Source organism: Eptesicus fuscus, chromosome 4 (genome assembly GCF_027574615.1).
Source record: "Eptesicus fuscus isolate TK198812 chromosome 4, DD_ASM_mEF_20220401, whole genome shotgun sequence".
Taxonomy (NCBI): domain Eukaryota; kingdom Metazoa; phylum Chordata; class Mammalia; order Chiroptera; family Vespertilionidae; genus Eptesicus; species Eptesicus fuscus.
Window position 1 is genome coordinate 68,480,555 of NC_072476.1, and position 23,430 is coordinate 68,503,984.

Here is a 23,430-nt window from a genome sequence, read left to right on the forward strand (position 1 = left end):
GTTTTCCATCAGCTTTTGGCCAAAGCCATGTCCCTAAAAGGTGATGGAATTATGGGGAGTAGATAGAAGCCTTTGGCATGATACAAATAATTTAAAATACTGTGTACCTAATTAGAAAAGAGGAAAGAAAAAACAACAACCAGTGGGCACTGACATCAATGCTTTGTGAGAATGGACTTCATAAACTACAAAGCACTATTCAAATACAGGCTCTTCATTATTACTTGACAGAAATTCAAATGCCTCTCACCCACTGCTGGGTAGTAAATGGTGTGAAGCATGTCCCACTACCCCTCCCAAACCCATAATGGCAAGAGTAGTCAGGGGGAAAGGAAAGAACATATGTGTTCTTGTAAATCCATGTTGCCCCCTACAAAACGGAGTTCCTGTAAGCTCACGTATTAGAAATGAGAGGTACTCAGAAGCTGAATCTGTCTCAGCGTAGCTGTCTGCATAAAAGATCAAGTAAAAACATGTGTCAATATAAGTAAAACAGCTGCTCTGTTGGTTTAGAGGCCCACCTTTGAGTCTTCAGGACTTTCCATTCTCCTTAGTCAACTAATCCTATAATCTCTGAGAAATATCAGACTACAGAGTAACAATATATAGATGGTTTGGGTCCTGAATCTCCTGGAGACAACATATAACATATAATTCCTTCCATATAAACCCATCATAGCAGTTCAAATAGGGCACAATCATAAATTATTAGAAATTCCTCATTGGTTCATTCAATAAATACCTGCTGATGCTGAACCACAGTTGATATTGTGGGTATCAAAATGTCTTACTCATTTTGTAAGTACCCAATATTAATTTTCTTCTCTCTTCTTAATTTAAAACGTTAACTTCTAGTTTACCATTTTATAGGGAACAGGGAACAAGTAAACAAATAAGTCTGTTATGGTGCAACTTGTAACATGATATATAATATGATGCAATGTGATATGTTATGTGTGATTTGATATATGATACAATATGTCATGGAGTGACAAGAGCAAGTGGCATGTTAGCTGAGTCTTAGGCAATAGTTGGCCTGGTGGACACAACAATATAAAGAAATAAGAGATAATTACAGTCCAATGGATTTGCATCTCAAGAAACAAAATAAAGATTTCTTCTGGAATCTAAGCCAGTTGATTAAAAAAAAAGGTACTGTCAGTTTAAATGGAAATACTTATTATTTGCTTTTCCTAAAAAAAAAGAGAGGTATTAGAAGAAAATTCAGAGCAAGCTAGAGGAACTAATTTTTAATAGCAATCAAATGCAAAAGAAATTCTAAATATCTGTCAAAAACAAGGCTAACTCAACTATTTTTGAAGCAACAACAAAAAAAAGACCCCTGGGCAAGAAATTTTATAGTCATCCTCCTTTCTAGGTCGAACTCTTTTAGAATGAGACAAAGAAAAATCTGGACCTGGAATAAGGGGAAGATGCTAGGAATCTAGTCACCACACTGACAGAGATTTGTTTAACAAACAGATGAAAAGCCAGAGAAATCAGATATCACAAGAAAAAGGAATAGATTGAGGGGAATAAATGAAAAATTATGACTCCAGAGTAAAGGGCGATACTTTTTTAGAACACTTATTAAGTTAAGTTAGGTGGAAAAGAGAAAAAAAATCATTAGACTATGATAAAAGAAAGAACCGTTTTTCATGTTTCTCCACAAGAAAACATTCAGTATGCTTTCCAAAGATCAAATTTGATATTTTAATGTGTCTGAACAAGCACTAAGTGAATTCTGAAATTAAAGCATTTCTAACACTCATTCTATATAGCACAGAATGGGGAGGGCGAAGAACAAGGAATGTTTCCACACAAAACCAATGACTTGTTTTGGTTTTTCTTTATTAAGCATAATAAAGGAAACCTTAAAAGAATGTAAATAGAATCCAAGAATGCTAGAGTTTTTGTGTTTTTTTTAAGAAATGGAAAAGCAACATGCAGAAAAGATCTTAGGAAGTACACAAATTTCATTAAAATGTAATAGGACTTGCAGGAACAATTACTGTGCTATGCTGTAAGGGGAGCTGTTGGCACATAAGAGCAAAGCACACGTATGAGCTCATCCAGCAGCCTCGGCAAGACCCACTTCCAGCGAGAAGCAGTCATGTTTCAACACCTCCAATTCCCTAATGCTGACAAGCTAAACAACTTGTTTTGTCTCTGGGAGCTCTTCTCTGGTGATTAACTGCTTATGGTGAATACTAATTATATGAAAATACAGTATTGAAGAAGTAGTGTCCTATTTCCTCTACCTACAGCCTCGACATATCTTTGAATCTGGAAGCTACTAGGTAAGAGCCACTGCAAACCAAAACCAAGAAAGACATTTTCCGCCCCCCTGATAAATAAATGGATCTCCTCCTACTTTTCAGTATAACACAGCTCACTGACAAGAAACCTCCTTCAACCTCTGGGCTCCAAACCAAATTGAATTACAAAAAGAAGTGAGTGTTTTAAAGTTCTGTCATAATCATATGGACAAATCCGCAGCAAGAGTTTGTGAATTAGTGAACTCTCAATTCCCCATGTCCCATGTTGAAGATTTACCCCAAATTGTCAGTTCTTAGGAACTGCACCTCAGATTAAAATCTTCTCACCAGGGAGCCTATGAGAATTTGTTCTTGTGTTTTAAATCCTAAGTGCTTTGTTAAACCGCCAACACCGCAAAATTAGAGACCATTAAACAATATAAGGCAGCAAGTGATTAAATCTACCAAATACACATTCAAAGCAGCTTAAGCTACTTTTTAATTAAAAATAAAATATCACTGGCTAAATTCAGATGTCTTAGCTATCCAGAAAAAGTTAGAAGTCTGTTCAAAATGCAAAAGGCTGCTGATGAGACCAGATAGAGAAGGAGAAACAGAGTAGGGGGTGGACTGGGGAGGTGACTCCTTTTGTCCCTGAGCCCAGGGTTGGCAGGGCCTGGAAAGGCTGACCCGGTTTAGCTGGAGGACATGAAGGGGAAAGTCACCGCTGTGCTGCAGAGTGGGGACTCTGTGGTTGCTGATCAAATAAGCTTTATTAGCAAAGGCCTCAGAGGAGACAGAGTGTTCCACCTTCTTGGCAAGGGGAATGAGTTGAGTAACAGCATTGCAGGAAGTGAAGGCACTGGAGATGTATAGATGGCCAAAGGAAATATCAGTGCTGTATTTAAGTATAGCTTAAACTCATTGATAAATAGTTCTTGAAGCAATTATTAGCATTTGGGGGTGGGGGGAGGCATGGGGGCTTTGTGTTAATGGGATCGCTTAAGATGGAAAGAAATTTTTACTGTAAAGTTAGAAATAAATAAACATTGTAGCTTTAAGTTGCTCCTACTTGTTTAAAGTAAAGCAAAAAGGGCCAGGGGGCTTAGTCAACGCTGGGCAGGAGGCCAAGAATCTGAAGATCAGACTTATGGCTGCGATGATATCATTCACTCTGAAGTCCTGATACTCTTTCTAAAACATGAGAAAATTTACTGGTAAAACCTTACCTCACCCACAGTTTTCTTATTTTTAACTCTATTTTTTTTTTCTCTCAAGAATAATTTTCCAAGTCTGCTTTCTGCCTTAATATGTAAATGTTATGAATTTACATTTAGCTTCCAACATGGTCTTACCTAAAAAGCTTGCCCTAAAGTAAAGCACAGGCACTTGGTAGCTACAGGAATACAAGACATGATACTCATATTTAATCACTTCGGTTGCTGCTGTGGCCTCAGTCACTTCAGAATCATCAAGGGGTAACTCTAAAGCCTCCTGAAAAAAAGCAAAAACAAAATGTTTGTCAATAAAAAAAAAGAGTCCATTAACCTGGAGAAAGATGCAGTTTTCTTCTTGCAGAATAACAGTTAAATAAATATAGAACCATGAGGTAAGAAAAAGGGAGTTTCCCACATTAATGTTTATCATTTGAGTCCTGGGTAAATAGTAAAACCAGAAAACATTAGCATTAAGTAATTCCAGATTGCTTTTGAGAGACAAAGCAGCTCTGGGCATAGAAACAGGAAGGAAAAAAAAAAAAGCAAAAAGATCTATTACAACAGCAACTCTGAAAAATCTTTACCGTTCAATTTTAGCAACAAAATGATGGCTATACAAGCTACCTTCTTCCCTACCTGTGAAAGCTAAAAACATCCTAACAATTGAACAAGAGGCTGTGAAATGTCCCTAAAGATTCTATTGTACTTGCCAAAAGATGATTCATTGTGTGCTGAACAATTCCCAGTTCCATTTTGAATAAGAAAGTTATTTTGCAAGAGGTTGATTTTGTTAGGTACATTTCAAAACCTGTGCTGAATTTGTTTTATTATTGTGCTGTCTTTGGTATATTTCTACAATAAATCTTGATTTATAATAATAGAGGAGAAGGCAAATATTAATGCCAACTTAAAATGGGGTTTTGTGAGCAAAGATGGCTAGAGCCAGTTCATGTCTCACCCCATCATTCTTTACTGGTTGAATTTTTAATGATGTGTGAAGGTTTCTTAAGAATGTATCTAAACGTTTAGAAGCAATTAAATGGACATGTTGAGTCAGAATCTGATTCCACCCACATTCATTATTTACTTGGAAGAAGAATTTCCTTTGAAATTAATTTAGTAGAAGGAAAGAAGCAGGTTGGTTTGGCTCTTTGTACCTCTCATTACAACAGTAACTGCGACAATGAACAATCAGAAAGAGCTACAGGAAGGATTTCAAGCTTTATCAATATGAAATAAGGATCCCTGCGGAGATAAGTAAAGCCACACACTACTCTCCAGATCTGTATCTGCTTTACTAATTCTCCACTCACCAGCAGTTCATTGGGGGAGATAAATCACAACTGGAGATAGTTACAAAATAGTTTTTCACTAAACTCCCATAGACCCTATCAGTTAAACACAATGAATTAAATAACCAGAGAGAAATCACCGAGATAAATATCCAAATACAGAAAATTAATACAGCAGCAAGAAAGAGGTTTTTCTGTTTGTTTATTTAAATTTGCATTAGGCAAAGGTATCTCTATCTTCTTTTAAAGCAATTCTTTTAACCAAATTCTTTCTTTTTGGTCAATGATTGGGTTGTTTAGCATTTATAATTTCTTTTCTTTCTCAACATTATAAAACATTACACCTTTGTGATACAAAATAATTGCAAGTACTGCATAAATACATAAAATGAAAAATAAAATTCTTCTCGACATAGCACTTCTATACTTAAGATTTGTAACCATTCTTAGCAGATCATTTGTGTATTTTTTCCAGACTTAATAAAAATTTCTTGGTGTATGAATACATGCACACACATACACACATCACCCATCCAGCCATCTACCACCATTTAAATCATGCTGTGTATACATATGTTCTTGATTTGATTTTGCACTCGTGGACATCCTACCATGTGTGCCACATCAGTGCTATAGATTTTGCTTCTTCTTTTAATGGTTTTATTTTATTGCACTCTATGACTATGTCATAGTTTTGTTTTTAACATTTCCATATTGCTAGGTATTTTAGGCTGATTATAATTTCCTGCTACTAAATTAAGGCTGCGATGAATTTCTTAGCCCACAGATCCTCTATTGCACCTCTGTTTTCTATGGTGCAGATTCCTGAAGGAGGCATTACTGTGCAAAGGGTGTGTATACTTTAAATTTTGATAGTGCCAATCTGTCCTCAGCAAAATGAATTCCCAGCAGAAATGTAAGAGAATGTTCTTTCCCATAGCCCATAAATACTAAGTTATTTGTGTTTTAAATTTTTGCCTATCCGATGAGTTTTTAAATGTCATTGTTTTAATTTCTAGTTTGTTGATTACTAGTGAATGTGAACATCTATTCATCTGTTTATTGGTAATTTGTATCCTTCTGTGATGTACATGTTCTTATCCTTTGCATATTTTCTGATATTTAATTTGTATTTTTCTTGTAAAATTATATAAATTCTTTGTGTATCAGAAATGATAATTTATTATTGGATATCTATCTACCTATATACCCATCTCCATAGAAAAACAGAGGTGTGCAAGAATATATGACATATATGTGTGTGTATGTATATAAAATATTTTCACTCAGTTTTCTTTTAACTTTGCTTCTTATACATTTTATCATAAAGATTTATTTTACTTTTATGTAGTTACTCTGTACCTGTCTTCATTAAAAGGCCTCTGGATACTTCCCACCTCGTCCTCAAAATTTATAAAAATATTAAACTCCTTTATTCTACACACATACTCACACACATGCACATGTTTTTAAATTTACATTTAGATCATTAATCCATCTAAATTTTGTTTTTGTTATGGTGTCAGGTAAGAATTTTTCCCAGATGATTTCTAATAGTCCATCTTTCCCATTGATTTTTAATGCACCTTTACCAAAAATTAGATGTGTGTGTGTGTATGTGTGTGTGTGTGTTTATTCCTTATACTTTTCTATTGAGCTATTTCTCTTCTTAGACAAACACTGTCCAACTCTTAAGTAAATACAGGAGTCCATAATTGCTGCAGAAAACTACAAAAATAGACTGCTTGAGATTCAGTCCTGCCAGGGAGGATAAAATTCCTGGAAAGAATCTTCTTTGTCCAAACTCAAATTAAGTACTCAGGCATGTGCTGGGGTTGACACCAGGTACTTGCAGCTGGTGATCAATTAGACATAGATCTAAATTTTCTGAAAGAGTTAGGAGGCCCAAGGGAGAGTGACAGAAGAAGCTTCTTGAGGAACCTGTTAGCTCTCACTCCAGCCACCGTTCTCACCGGCAGCTGCGTGCTTTTCTGCGATTTGAAGGCTGGAGTGTTACTCCTCCATTGGGAGTGTTGTCAGTCCCCTGCTCTAGGAAACCATCTATGTGCAAAGACAGTTTTGCATACTTAATTCATATTAAATGAATTTGAAACCTTGGCCTGTGTCGGCTAGGCTCTTTCCATCATTTGTGTTCACCTTTAAGATACTCATGCAAATATTATCCCTTGAAGTCATGCAATTTGGAAATTACAGACTTCTACATATTTTCTGCTTCCCTTTCCAAAAGTGCCAGATAGTTTTACAACTTCAAGACTAATATTCTTGTATTATTCATCTTTGTATTTCCAGTGTCTCCAACACAGAGCTGAGAACCATAGTAAGCAATATTATCTTTATCAGTAGCACATCTGTTTCCTCCACCTAAGTATACTATAACAAACTTCATAGATAATTTACCAGCAACTTCACCTCCATCCCAAGCCTGAAAAAACAAAAACAGCAAATGAAGGAGTAAAAATGCAAAAGATCACCAAAGATGATATACAAATGACAAATAAGCATAAGAAAAGATGTTCAACATCATGAGCCATCAGGGAAATGAAAATTAAAACTACAATGAGATAGAGCACTCCATATCTATCAGAATGACTAAAATAAATAATGATACCTTCAAATGTTGGTGAAGTTGCAGAGAAACTAGATCATTTATACATTCCTGCTTGGAATATAAAACCATATACCAGTTTCTTATAAAACTAAACATGTACTTATCACAGAACCCACCAATTATACCCTTGGGTATTTATCCCAGAAAAATTGAAAACCTGTATACAGCAGTTTTATTCAAAACAGCCAAAAACTGAAACAGGTCAGCTGTTCTTCAACAGGTTGTGGTTAAATCAGGTAACTGTGGCATATCACTCCACACTTCTCAACAATGAAAAGAGCAAACCTGACATACACAACCACCTGTGAAATCTCCCAGGAATTATGCAATCGATAAAAGCCAATCAAAACAATAAAATACCTAGCAATAAATTTAACCAAGGAGGTAAAAGACCTGTACTCAAAAAACTATAAGACAATAAAAAAAAGAAATTGAATAAGATACAAATAAATAGGCTATACCATCCTTAAAGATAGAAAGAATTAGCATCATTGAAATGTCCATACTACCGTAAGCAATCTACAAATTCAATGCAACCCCTATCAAAATATCAATACCAATTAGGACAAAATAATCCTAAAATTTATATGGAATTGCAAAGACCCCAAAGAGCCACAGCAATCTTGAGAAAGAAGAACAGATTTGGAAGTATCATGCTACCTGATATCAAACTATACTACAAGGCAATGTAATCAAAACATCATGGTACTGGCATAAAAACATACACATAGATCAATGGAACAGAACAGAGAACCCAAAAATAAATCCATGCCTATATGATCAACTAATGACAAAGAAGGAAAAAATATACAAAGAATATATTGTCTCTTCAATAAATGATATTGGGAAAACTGAAGAGATGCATGCAAAAATGAAATGACAACTTTTTCATACAACATACAAAAATAAACTCAAATGGATTAAAGACTTAAATATATAACCTGAAATCATAAAACTCCTAGAAGAAAACATAAGCAATAAATCTTTGACATTTCTCTTAGAAATAATTTTGTTGGATATGTCTCCCCAGGCAAAGGAAACAAAAGAAAAAAATAAACAGATGGGACTATATCAAACTAAAAAGGTTTTGAACAGCAAAGGAAACTATAAACAAAATGAAAAGATGACCTTGTGAATGGAAAAATATATTTTCCAATGATACATCAGATAAGGGGTTAATATCCAAAATATATAAGGAACTCATAGAACACCCCAAAGACAAACAATCCAATTTAAAAAATGGGCAGAGGATCTCAACAGACATTTCTCCAAAGAGAAAATACAGATGGCTAATAGACATGAAGATGCTCAACATCACTAATCATCAGAGAAATACAAATTAAAAGCACAATGAGATATCTCCTCACACCTGTCAGAATGGCTATTATCAATAAATGAACAAATAGTGTTGGCAAGGATGTGGAGAAAAGAGAACCCTCATGCAATGTAGGTGGGATTATAAATTGGTGCAGCCACTATGGAAAACAGTGTGAAGGTGCCTCAAAAAACTAAAAATAGAATACCAAACAACCCAGCAATTCTATTTCTGGGTAGTTATTCAAAGAAATCCAAAACATTAATTTGAAAAGATATATATACCCCTTGGCATTATTTACACTAACCAAGATATGGAATCAACCTAAGTGTCCATTGATAGACCAATATGTGAAGAAGTGGTACAAACATACAATGGAATATTATTCATTCACAAAAAAGAATGAAATTTTGCCATTTGCAGAAACATTGATGGACCTAGAGGGTATTATGTTAAGTAAAATAAGTCAGACAGAGAAAGACAAATACCGTATGATTTCACTTACATGTGGCATCTAAAAAACAAAGCAAACCAACAAATGAAACAGAAATGAGCTCATAGATACAAAGAACAAATTGGCCACCAAATTAAAGGGAGTTTGGGGATTAATGTAAAAGAAATTGAGAAATACAAATTGCCAGTTATTAAAATAATCATGGAGATAGGAAGTATAGCATAAGGAATATAGTCAATAACATTGTAATCGGTATGTATGGTATCAGACAGGTACTAGATTTATCGGGTGATCACTTCATAAGGCATATACATGTCTAATCACTGTGTTGCATAGCTGAAACTAATATAATATTGTATGTCAACTGTAACTGAAAAATTAAACTAAATCCTCTTGAAACAAAACAAAACAAAACAAAACAAAAAGGTTACAGACTATATGGCTCCATTTAGGTAAGATTTTTGAAATGATAAAATTTTACAAATGAAAAACAGAGAAGATGTAATGTGGGGGGTTGTGGAGGGAAGTGTGGTTACAAAAGGGAAAAATGAGGAATCCTGTGGTGATGAAACAGTATTTTGACTGTGGTGGTGGATACGAAAACCTACACTTGTGATAAAATGATATAGAACCAAACACACACACACACACACACACACACACACAAATGAGTACGAGTAAAACTGGGGAAATCTGAATCAGATAAGTGGACTGTATGCATGCCAATATCCTGATTGTGATATCATACTACAGTTTTGCAAGATGTTGCCACTGGGGGAAATTGGGTAAAGGTTACATGGGATCTTTCATGTTATTTCTTATTATGGCATGTGAATCTATAATTATCTCAAATTTTCAATTAAAAATGAAAAGGTAAGAAATAGTGAAGCAATTTGAAATGTTGTTTATTAAATAAAGTTTCTAAGACCTCAGGTGCTAACAAAACAGATGGCAGAGGGATGAAACAGCATCTAAGGTCTGGGAATCGCTTTACAGTAACACAGGAAAGGGCCAGAGGACAGAGATGTGGGAGAGGCTGATTGGCCATGGGGTGATGATGGTTGAGGTTGCTTGCTGAGTCCACGGGTGCTTTACCATTGTTATACCATTGTCTATTTTGTGAATATTTTAAATTCTCCAAATTAAGATAAAAGCTTCTGATACCATGTTACAGTATACTCTAGTGAATAATTCCGTCTAGCCAACACACTCACCTTGCAGATATACACAAGGCCCAGAAAGGTTGGTGGTTTCCCCAATGTCACCAGGTGGGTGGAGGCACAGGTGGGGCTATCACCCAAGTCTACTGACACTGAAACCATTTCTCTTTGAACAATATTACGCCACTCCTTAACCATTATTGTAGTTAATTTGAACTTAAGTTCTGGACAAATATAATGTTGACATTTTGGGTAAGTTTGATAACATGTTACTATTTTTAATCTTTTGTTATATTTTTTAAGGATTTGGGTATATTTTATATTAAGAGTTATTAGGAAAAAAAGTAATGTGTACATTTATTTTCCTCAAAGTGCTGCTATTTTATTAAATGAGAAGATACCTGTGTTTAGGAAATTACACTCATTCAAGGAGCTAAAAGATTAAGTGGTTCACATTAATTATAGAAACCTTGATTTTATTTAATTCAATTAACAATAAGTTGACAGTGATCTCTCATTTAGAAAATCTGATATGAATTAAGCTTTGCAACTAAATCCCATTAAACGGGGATCATGCTGGAGACACTTTACAGATATTTTATTGAAAGCAAACCCAAATGGTATACTGGGCTTAAGAAATGAGATCCCTATCTCTATTTAGCCTGCAAGGAAAAGTAATTGAAGGAAGAAAAACTTTTCTTCTATCACTAAAAATCTCCATTACTATTACTGAGAAAACATAAGTAAGGAGCTTTATCCATAATACCCCTTGAGGAAGAGAGAGTCAATTTGTTTATCTTCTACCAGTCAGATCTTCAATTCAAACCTCACATTAATGGGTCAGAATCACAGCCTAGAAGCCCGAGTGGCACAGGGCAGTGCTGGTTCTGAGTGGACACAAGCCATCTAATCACAATGGAAAAATGGGCTAAGAAACAAACTTCTTGTGATTTCGCTGAGCCAACAGCCTTTCCATATATTCAGAAGTGATAAAAACCACCAAAGCCTTTTGACAAACCACTGAAAAATGAGTCCCTTAAGAAAGGCGTTTAATTATTAAAACAGATATGGTGAATTAGAAAAATAGTCTCTGTGAGATTTCAGTAAGCAGGCCCCTTTTGGTTTCATGTGCTCATCATTTCACACCAAGGTGGTCTTTTCACTATCTTTACTCCTAGAATGACTCCTTTTTCATGATCTCTGTGGCTTAAGCATGTGACGGTCACAAGAGCCTTTGAGGGCATTCTTTTAGCAACTGTAAATGTAGTATCTAGAACATAAGAAAGGGTTCAACACAGGCAGCCATGTGTCTGACAGCATCAGGAGGGACCGTGAAGTAAGGGGTGGTCAACAGGATGATCCCAAGAACAGCATCTCAGTGAGGCTCCCCTTTCCCGGTGATATTATCACCCATCCTCCTGATTTTATTTTATTTTTAAAGGAAAAGAAGAGGCGCCATTCTCTGCTCTCCCAGATCCATCAGAGGGGAGTGAACTAGCATCAGCGCGGCCAATGTGGGTTCCCACTGAGAGAAAGAATCTGTCTCCTGTGGGATTAAATCCTTTTTCTGCAGCCTGGCAAGCGCAAGGGCAAGGCAGGAGGGAGGGGACACAGAAACCAGCCAAAGCATCTGGCAGATTTCTGGTGTTTGTATCTGGCTCCATTGTCCTCCTTAAGGCCCTGCTTCCTTCAGGACTGTGCAGGAGACAGTATGACAGCTTGAGTTCAGAGCCGGGCAGCCAGCAAGCAGGCTGAGTCCAAGGTGGACTGCAGAAGAGGCTGTGTTTTAGGTTCCATGGCAGAGAGACAGTTCCCTACAGCAGGGAATAGTAATAACGCTTAATAGCACCCATCACATGCCAATGACAATTAGTTCATAAATCAGAACAAGAGATAAAAAGGCATTATGCTCTGGAAAAAATATCAGAAGGGCTCAGAAGGATTTTTAAAGGAAATGTTAGGTTCTTCTTATCTACTTCTTAAGATTCCTGGGCAGCTAAAGCAGAATTAGCAGAATAAGGATTTGAACATCAGAAATTCATTATGGAAATCATGACTAACTAAAGGAAGAGGGAAAGACTTACTAGTATACCTGGTATTCCGAGTTTCAGAATCAATCACATGTATTTCTCTTTAGGGCTACCCTTTGCATGCTACATAAGAAAGACCAGCCTCAGTTACAAGGGTTTACAGTTTTTCTAAGCACATTCATGTACATTATGTCATTCGCTCCCCTGCTCTAGGAGGAAGGCTCAAGGTCACCCAGCAAGTAAGAAACGGCCAGGACATAAACCTAAGTCCTTGGGCTTCAAGCCCAGGGCTCCTTCACTCTGCCAAGACATTCCGATTTTGGGGGGTAGGGAATGTTAAACATATGTCCTCTTGGGCTCCATCCTCAAACTCCTGAGTGTGAACTCAGTAGGTCAGGGATGGGACTTAAGGACCCACCTTATTTTCATCATTCCAGGTGATGCTAATGCAGGTGTCAGCACAACACTCCAGGAAGCCTTGTCTCAGAAATATGTAAAGGGTCTACTTTGGGATTCTTTAGTTAAGATAACACAGTTTATGAGATGACACATCAGGAAAGCCCATTCACCAAGACTCAAAATGATGCCACAGCCAGTTTGCCTTCCCTGACTGCTCATCTCCATCTCCAGGAGTATCGCTATCTCAGTTGGTCTCCTCTTGGTGGGAGCCTAATGCACCTCCACTAACCAAAGACATCAACTCAGCACCCCCACCCCCAGGGACACAGGCTTTTTTGCTGGCCCTTTCCCTTCTCCTCCTGTCCAAAAATAATACTTCACGTTCTCCTCTTCCTCTGAGTTGATTAATTCTTGCTAAAGTATCAATGGCCATTAATGCCTTAGTATGTTAGTCCTTTATCAATGATGACATTCAGCAGCAGATATGTAGCAATAACCCTAATCAAAAGGAGGCTTTAAAAGTGAAATCTGGGGTGCCAAAAGGGGTAAAATTTGCACTGTGCATGTAACTCCCCATGTGTAAGAGTTACCTTATACACCACTCTACATTTTAACTCCAGAGCCAGAGAACGTCTTTGTGCTACAGCGTGACTCAGTCTCCACTGGGGTTTCCTTTGCAGAGAATTAAGAAACAAGAGTCATCTTTTGTACAATATCCTCTCAGAAGTATGAACCAATTCATTGTCATCAGATTTTTCTTTTCCGTATTAAACAAGCCTTGCTCTTCTGATTTTTCTTATGTGCCTAGTTCCAGAGGTCTGCAAATGTTTTCTGAAAGGCCCAGTTAGTAAATAGTTTAGGCTTCGTGGGCCATGAGGTCCCTTCCATGGAGCATGAGTGCAGCCATTGGCAACACGTAAACAAACGGAGGTGGATGTACTCCCGGGAACCTCATTTATAAAAACAAGCTGTGGCCCCGCGACCCGAGTGTGCCCACCCCTCCAGGTCCACCTTCAGGCCTTCTTTAATGTCACTTTATTGTATTTTTATAAGTAGTAAGCAGAACCCGTGTCTCCATTTGGTGAACTTTCCCCCTTTTCTGTTTCTTTTCTATCTTGGGATGTCACGTTCGATTTTCTGAAGGGATGATAAATTCTGAGCCTTAATAGAATGATGATAATTGAATCCAATAGGCTGAAGTTTGGCTGCAGTCATTTTCTAAAGTAAGATAGCACTCCCTTAATTTAAACAAGTGAGATTTTTAAATGTCTTGATGAATAAACTGCAAATTCCTTTAGCATATGAATAAACTTCTTTGCTCAAATCCACAAATGAGTAAATTTCACTGCCAAAGAGTAAAAATGATAAGGTCTTGATAAATAGACTGAAAGGCAAGCACCTTAGTAATCCAGAGGCTGTGGATCCTACAGCACAAGGAAACATCACATCTAAGAATGGGCAGAGAACTGTTTTAAAGGAGCAAGTAAGCCATCGGCTCCTTCCCTCAAAACTTTATCTGAGGTGTGTGGCTGTGAATGGGGCTTTATTAGTTTGCTTGTTGTTGGTTTGTGTGTGTGTGTGTGTGTGTGTGTGTGTGTGTGTGTGTGTGATGTTGTTGTTTGTTTTTCGTTGTTGTTGTTTTTTTTACCAGGAGAGTCCTCTAGAAACTTCCAGAAGAACCTACCGCATGCCAGGCAGGCACTGCACCTATGCCGGGACAAAGACTTGGTGCTGCTTTTAAATAATACTGTTTCAGCAGCAATGAGAACATGATGAAAATTCTCATCTTTCTACTGGGTATAAGGATACAAATCCAAATCTCAGCTAAAAATATCCAGATGTTAGAGAAGCACTGTACAGTCAAAGTGGCAAAGGGCATGGGATTTGGAGTTAGAGCTGGGTTCAGTCCCTGGCTTTGCCACTCACTGGATGGACAGATCACTTAATTCTTCTGAGCCTCCATTTCCTTACTTGTTATATGATGGTAATTTCCTCCCATGCTTTTCTTGTTTAAAGTTTATTAAACAAGATAAAGTGTAAAACTGTCCCATAATAAGTATGTTGATTAACTTATTCATTAATTCATTAAATGTTACAGGGTAGCTTCTATGTTCTAGGCCACGGGTTGGTAAACATTTTCTTAAAGGGCCAGAGATCCCTAGCTGGTTGCTCAGTGGTTAGAGCATTGGCCCATGGACTGGAGGGTCCCGGGCTTGATTCCAGTCAAGGTCATGTCCGTTGGTTGCACGCTTGATCCCTGGATGGGGTGTGTATGGGAGGCAACCAATGGATGTGTCTCCCTCACATCAATGTTTCTCTCTCTGTCTCTCCCCCTCCCTTCCACACTTTAAAAAAAAAGATCAATGGAAAAAATATCCTCCGGTGGGTGAGGATTAACAAACAAACAAAAAAATGGGGCCAGACAGTAAATATTTTAAGCTTTGTGCACCTTTATGTGTCTGTCAAAACCACTTAACTTTGCCATTGTAGCATGAAAGCAGCCTAGACAATATGTAAATTAATGAGTGTGGCTTTGTTCCAATAAGATGTTATTTATGGACACTAAAATTTAAATTTCATATCATGTTAATGTCATGAAACATTATTCTTTTGATTCTTTTTCAACCATATAAAAGTTTAAAAACCATTCTTAGCTTGTATACAAAAGTAAGCAGCAAGCCATAGTCCCACCCTTGTTCCAGACTCTGTCTTAGGCTCTGGGAACAGAGGGGAGAACAACAGACATTGTGCCCTAAAGGAGGGAGATATGTTAAATCACCATACAAATAACAATAAAATTATCATCACAATAAGCCCTACTCGGAAAAAAACGCACAGAGTCCCCAGGGTATATATAATTTTGCCACATCTATAAATTTGGTGTGTGAGATTTTAAACTTTTTTTTGTTTCAGCTCTTTCACATGTCAACCAGTTGTATATAGCACTGACCCTTTTGATGTCCTACTCACGTTCCCCAAGGTTTATTTTTAGCTCAACAATCATACCATCCACCCAGTTGGATTTTCAGGAACTCCAAGTTCACCAGACTGCATTATCACCTAGAACTTGTCACACCTGTCACCTGTAACCACCCAAACTTCTTCCTAACAAACTCTTCTTGCAGCCTACTAAAAAGTCTCCTTGTATGCTTAATTCTGTTCACCAGTCCTCCTGCCCTCAGCAAGTTTCTCCTTGAGAATGCCCCTCAAATTTTTTTTCTCAGATTTGCTCATTCTCACATGTACATACATGTGTACCATGTGTGTGGACAGAGCACGTACACATTCACTCACTCATGATTACTGAGTGTCTACTATGCACTAGGCATGGTGCTGCCCCTGCAGAGATGCTGGTGAGCAAAAGAGACACAATCTTTGCTCTCACAGAGCTTATAACTAGATGGAGGGTGGGAAAAACAAATCATTGCATAAACAATTATTTGATTATAGTGTTGCATATTCTGTGAGAATGTAAGAATGCATCTTGAGGCCTTATCTGGTCTGGGGCCAGGGAGATACTTCTGCTCTATATTACACACACACTCCTTAGCTTGTGAGTGCCCGGAGGATAGGCTTACACCTCTCTTACTCACTCAGGTCTCTCAAGCATCCCAAACAGTATCTGGCATTTAGTAAGCATTCAATCAGTACTTGTTAAATGAAATAAATAAATGGAATGAGTATAAACTGTCTGTTCCTGTTTCCATCCTATAAACCAGAGGTTGGACTGTTCCGCAAGCCCTCTGGGTGATGCATCGTCCACTTTAAAGACTACGCTGGTGGCCCAGACCATTGTTAAACAACATTATGAAGAAGGCAAAATTGATCTTTGGCATCCCCTACATCTAGCTGTTCATGACCTTGTTTTCCTATTTCACACAAAGCTCCCTAATTCCACTTTCCGATCTGATCTTCAGAGGAAAGGGATCGGATACATCTACCAACAGTCATGGTATAGGCTGTGCATGTTAACCCGGCCAAGAGTCTTTGCCATGGAAGGGAAGCTTTCCTGAACAGGGACATCTCAGTGACCATGCACTTCCTGTAACAGAGACCATGACACAGCAAAGGCGTGGGGGGAGAGCGGGAGTGGGGAACAGCAGCACTAATTTCTCTGGGACCCTCAGACCTTCAGAACATACCTGTGGGTGACCACCTGCTGTGTGTACTGAGGAGAAGGCCTGTTTTGCCAAGGCTGGTGCAAAGGGCATGTGGCCAACACTAGAGCCGCATAATCTATCTCTGAGGTGACAGAAATTGCTCCTGGAAGGAACTACGTTTGACTTCCAATTGCTGGATTCCCCATGTCTCCCTGTTACTAAGCCTGGGTTTTCAACCACTTTTTCTATTTGTAATGCTAATAATGATAAGTCAACATTTAACGGAAGTTTCCAAAGGAAATGAAAGAAGCTTATGCTGGTAATAGTGAATTAATGCATTTTCCTGATTACTTATAATAGTAAAGAATTATTTGCATAGAAGAAAAATGCTAATTTTATTAAAGCACTACTAGATAAGGCTCTTAGACCAACTTGCAGCATCCTAGTAAAAAATTATACAGAGCGACTGGATTTGTCAGTTCTAAACTCTTTGGAACCATTTGCCTGCAGTTAACACACTTGAAGGAAAAACCAAATCCAGCACTGACTTGTTTCCTAAATGAATTGGGGAGTTGTTGTTAAGAAGCATCTGCTGCTTCATGGCATTCACGTAAAAGCATTCTTGTGCCGCTATAACGGACTACCCAGCAGATGTTTTAGAGCACTATACCCACAGCGATACGTGTACCATAAAAAAGATAAGGCGCTACAACATAATTAATGATTTCAGTTCCTCTATCAATGAATTTCACTTTTTTTTTAGAATGGATTTAAAGTTGTGTCAAGAGCTTCAACTGTTAACTCAAGCAATTCACTTGCAAGAAAGTGAACACAAAATCATTTCCAGCAATAAATACAACAGGATGAAATCTGAGGGCGTGAGAGAGGCTTCTCCAGACCGAGTTGCCCTGCCACCTCCCCATGGATCAGCCGGAGAATTAGCCACTGGAGGTCAGCTTCTTTGTGGCCGAAAGCTGCGAGAATAAGCATTTTCTCTGAGACTGGGGGCAAATACTTAAAATACTAGGATTTTTAAAATCTCAGCCAAGATGTTCACACTGACAGTAGGCTCACAGTATGGGAGGTGGGAACAGGAAACGGCAACAGCGCCAGGAAAGCCAGTAATGTGTATCAACACGAACAGTGGCAGCTATAAATTGATAGCATGTTCCTCTTATTCTAAAACCCCCTAACTCTAAGAAATTTAAAAACATGAAAAATGGTGGTTAACAACCACATGAAAGTTTTCAATAATACTATCCTTTAAACTGAAATCCAGGCTCTATTTGGGGTCCACGTCTTAGGGTGGGTTACACCCAGAGAAGACCTTGGGAGGAGGATTTGAATGCAAGTAATCTATGTGGTAAGTGATTTCAGGAGCACCCATAGGAAGTGTGGAAGTCAGGTAGGGTGGGAAAGAAAGAAGTGCATGGTACATTAGTGAACAGATTACCACGGTGGGCAACCAGGGCTGTTGCTCACTGAGAACATCCGGGACACTGTGTGGACACACTCAGAGGGGTCCCACCTGAGGGATGAGGAAGTTGAAATGTGTATTCACAAACTCCCACCTGTAACTGGTTGAGGACTGCTTCCTTCGGGTGCTGACTACTGGAATTGCAGGGCTACCTCATGCTGAAGGTCATAGGTGCAAGCATTAGAGCACAAAGGAACAGGAAGTGTCCTGGGGACCTGGGCGGGACTAGAGATCACTGCTGCTGATCTGGGCAAAGCCTAAGGATGGTACCCTATCCCTTAGTCACAATTCTGAAATCCAGGAATCTCTGAAAAAAATTTTTTTCTGAAATTTTTTGAAAGTATATTTTCTCATATGTTTGGTACCAAAACCCATTAAGTTGCAATTTGTACGTGAGACTTTTTAGTCTTTATTCTACTTTTTATCAATATTGTTTTACTAAAAATATATTAATATCTTTGAGCATGGGGATGCTGCCAAGATACCACTAGGAATGTAACATAATACAGAATTTACTTTTATAAAATTACATTACTTATCTAAAATCCCCAAAATTCTGAATTCCAAAACACAATGTGGCTCAAGGATTTTGAGAATATAGTTGTAGTTTTTTTGGTGACCATATTGACCTCCCTAAAAAAAAAAAAAAAAAAAAAAGGCACTGAATAAATTCCTAAGTAATTATCATATTAAGAAATCTGGGAATAAGAGGAAAGAAGATGAAGGGGGGACGAGGAATAAGACAGAGGAATAGGAAGGAGAAAAAATAAAAAGGACGAGAAGGCATAGTACAAGAAAAACTTAAAGGCATCAATAAAAAGTGAGAGCTAGATTAAGACTAAACAAAATAACAACACAGATTTTATACTGTTATTCTCCAATTATATTATTGCCAAAATCTAGTTCCCAAAATTTTGATATAAAAAGATAAAGAGAAGACAGAGACTATGTACATGGATGAAACATATAAGAACTGCTTGAGGAATATGATAATAGATAATCAATACTCAAATGGGGGTCACAACACACAACCAGTAGGAATAGATCATCCATGCTCTATAATCACCATCACACTCATTAGCTATATCTTACTTCTGAATCTTTGCCTAACCCATCCCTGGGCAAGAATAGTCTCCCTTCACCATTAGAACATGAGACTTCCTCCTTATTCAATTTTGGCCTAAAGTTTCTCTGTCCTAGAACATCTTTACCAATTAACCATAACAGCCTAATGTTGGACCAAATCTCCTTAACAATAAAATTTTGCAATTATTATATTTGTATGTTCAAGTCCCTATGAACTGGGCTTATTATGGAATGGTAGTTCCTAGTAAAGTTTTAAGCTATATGAGTATTTTTATTCACCAGGATTCTCAGTGTCCTCTCTTTACCATGGTCCATCACATTGAATAGTCTTAAAATTCCCATTTAAAACATCAGAACTCTACACCTTCAAAAACTTTACCAGGAAAATCAAAACACAACTCAAATGTAAAGACCTTAAAATATGAATATCAATAAAGGTCTTGGTGATCTCATTAAATTAACATATGCATAATTTCCATATCAACCTCCTAATTATTGAGATCCACAATCTCAAACATTTATGCATTCAATAAACATTAACTAAGCATCTCATATACCTAAGATAGTGTACTGGGTAGATTTCTTAAAACATAAGAAACAAACCCCATGATTGGTCATGCAAGAATTGTGCAATTAGGTAAGGGAGCCAAGTCATATAAGTCATATCCACAAGTGACTATACTGGTAGCCCACAGCAAACTGTGATAATAGCTGTATGAGAAGTATACAACGTTCATGGATTATAAAGACCTTAATCCTAACTGCATCCTGAAAAGATGTGGGAAGGCCATTTAGAAATAATCATTTAGCCTAAATAAAGAATTATTCCAACTGTTAGAAATGAGGCACAGGCTACTTCAGGCATAAATGATGGTGGGATCTAAGGTGTAAGATACTGAAGCTCATGGCCAATTTAGCAAGTCACCATTTGTCTGGAACATAATATATATATATCCTATATAACAAAAGGCTAATATGCAAATCAACCAAATGGCAGAACGACCAGTCGCTATGATGTGCACTGACCACCAAGGGGAAGACACTCAATGCTCATGGCTGGAAGCGCTAAGGATGTCCAACTGATGGCTTAGGCCTGCCATGGGGGGCAGGCCTAAGCTGTCAGTCGGACATCCCCCACAGGCTCCCAGACTGCGAGAGGATGCAGGCCAGGCTGAGGGACCCCCCACCTGAGTGCATGAATTTTGTGCACCGGGCCTCTAGTGTGTATATATATGCCTAGGTGACTGAACAACCAAATGACCAAATGACCAGTCGACTGGTTGCTATTACACACACTGACCACCAGGGGGCAGATGCTCAATGCAAGAACTTCCCCTGGTGGTCAGTGTGCTCCCACAGCCAACCTCCCCCTGCTGGCCAATCTCCTGCAGCCGGCCAACCTCCTGTGGTCCCTCCTCATAGCCGGCCAGACCCCCATCAGCCCTGATCCAGGGGGCGGGCCAGCCAACCTGCCGTGGTTCCTCCTCCCAACTGGCCAGCATCCCACAGTCCCTCCCCCTGGCTGGCCGGCCCCTCAGTCGCCTCCAATCACTGGCCAGGCCGAGAGACCCCACCCGTGCATGAATTCGTGCACCGGGCCTCTAGTGTTATATAAGAGATTTGAGATGGGATAAAATTGTTAGTCTCACATCAGATTGTAGAGGACTGAAATATGGAACTTAAAACTATATTTGACGGGTCCTGGGGATCATAAGAAAGTAGCTGTCAGGCAGCCTAACATATTAGAGAGCAGACTTTGGAGTCACTCTGCCTGGGTGTGGAACTTGATTTCACCATTTATTAGCTGAGTGACAGCAGAAGCTAATCTAGCTCTCTAAGGTTCAGTTTCCTCATTTGTTCAAGAAATGGTTTATGAAGCTAATGGTAGGACTAAATGAAATAATCCATGTAAAACGTTTAGGACATTGCTTAATATGTAAAAACATAATGCTAAAGTATTTATTATTATTACTATTATTATTATTAGTCAAGTGTTAGAGCAGTATGATTAGAGCTTTGCTTCAATAATCTGGAAATGAACTGAAGGATGAGTAGGAAATTAGAAAAGACATGGTGAGATAAATTAGAAACCTATTTAAATAGAATGATCATCAAGAGAGGTCAAAGAGATTTTTTTTTTTAAATGGTGGGGAACAGTATTGGGAAAGAAGGAGAAAATGAGAGACATGCTCCTAGAGGGTATTTATTTGTCTAAGCTGTTGAATATAAGGGGCCATAAGTAAGCCTCCATTTCTCAGACAATAGCAAGGTTTTGAGCTGAGATAACTGAGAAGATCATGGTGTCATTAACAGTAAAAGGAACATTAGTAGCAGGTACTATTTTGGAGATTCTGATTTAAGATATCTGGATCCCATAGGCACTGAATTTGTAGGGGAAAAGTTTAAAGAGACAAGGGGGCTATAGAAATGGCTTTAAAAATAGTTACCACTATTTGAGCATTAACTACATGTTATATGTATTCTATAAACTATGCAACCTTATGAGTTAGGGCATTATTATTTTACCCAAACAGGGTCCTAAAGATCTTGGCTACAAAACTTGCCTAAGATCACAATTAGTAAAAGGTAGAGCCAGAATTCTACCCATGTGTATAACTTTAAAGCTTGGACATATTTTGGATATGAGCCATCAACATAAAAAAACTAACTGGAACAACTATAGTAGATGAAATTTCTAATAAGAAAAAAAAAGAAAGATAAAGCCAAGAAAAATTCTTGAGGGACATTTCAGAGCAAGGAGAAGTGCAGCTAGCAATGAAAATGTCACAGATAAATAAAAATAAAAATATGAAAATGACATGGAAGTCACAGAAGGAAAAGCTTCCAGAAGATCATGGTCAGCAGCCTTGGATGTTACAGAAAAGTGAGGACAGTCTGAAAAGGCAATGTGAACTGATGGACCAGTTATCACTGGTATCTTTTAGGAGAGAAATTTCAAAAGCATACACAGAAAATGCTAAAGTGGTGGGCACGAAGGCAGAACCAGTGCAACAGAGGATATGAAAATCAACATGAGGCTATCCCGTGGGTAACTGGGATCTTCCATGCTATTTTTGATGGCCTGTGTGTGTGTTTGTGTAATTGCACCCCTTACTTAGAATTCTGGATAGTAAAAAAATATATAAAAATTATCCTTAAGACAGAGGAGACTATTCTAAACAAAGGAAGGAAATTCTTGATTTTTATATAAATTTTATATATTCACTAGAGGTCCAGTGCACGAAATTCATGCACAGGGCAGGTGTGTCCCTCAGCCCAGCCTGCACCCTCTCCAATCTGGGACCCCTCAAAGGATGTCCGACTGCCCATTTAGGCCCGATCCTACCGGGATCGGGCCTAAATGGGCAGTCGGACATCCCTCTCACAATCCAGGACTGCTGGCTCCCAACTGCTTGCCTGCCTGCCTGCCTTCCTGATTGCCCCTAACCACTTCTGACTGCCAGCCTGGTCACACCCTAACCACTCCCCTGAAAGCCTGATCGACGCCTAACTACTCCCCTGTCAGCCTGTTTGCCCCTAACTGCCCTCCCCTGCAGACCTGGTCACCCCTAACTGCCCTCCCCTGCAGGCCTGGTCCCCCCAAACTGCTCTCCCCTGCAGGCCTGGGTCCCCCCAAACTGCCCTCCCCTGCAGGCCCGGTCGCCCCAAACTTCCCTCCTCTGCCGGCCTGGTCACCCCTAACTTCCCTCCCCTGCAGGCTTGATCGCCCCCAACTGCCCTCCCTTGCAGACCTGGTCCCTCCCAACTGCCCTCCCCTGCTGGCCTGATGGCCCACAACTGCCCTCCCTTGCAGTCCTGGTCCCTCCCAACTGCCCTCCCCTGCTGGCCATCTTGTGGCAGCCATCTTGTGTCCACATGGGGGCAGCCATCTCTGACCACATGGGGGCAGCCATATTGTGTGTTGAAGTGATGGTCAATTTGCATATTACTCTTTTATTAGATAGGATTATGTTCTTTTTTGTTTGTTTTTTTGTTCTAAAGTTAGCTACATT

General features: G+C 38.6%; 1 protein-coding gene across 4 annotated transcripts in view; it reads right to left on the minus strand.

Moving 5' to 3' along the window:
• ATG10 (autophagy related 10) overlaps positions 1-23,430 on the minus strand; it is a 278,991-nt gene that overhangs the window by 60,148 nt on the left and 195,413 nt on the right. For 3 of the 4 annotated variants that reach the window (XM_054715103.1, XM_008162000.3, XM_054715104.1), the window contains exon 4: positions 3,614-3,752. In XM_054715103.1, the coding sequence (XP_054571078.1) occupies positions 3,614-3,752 (139 nt within the window). The remainder of the gene's footprint in view (positions 1-3,613; positions 3,753-23,430) is intronic. The other variant, XM_054715102.1, reaches the window with a different exon arrangement.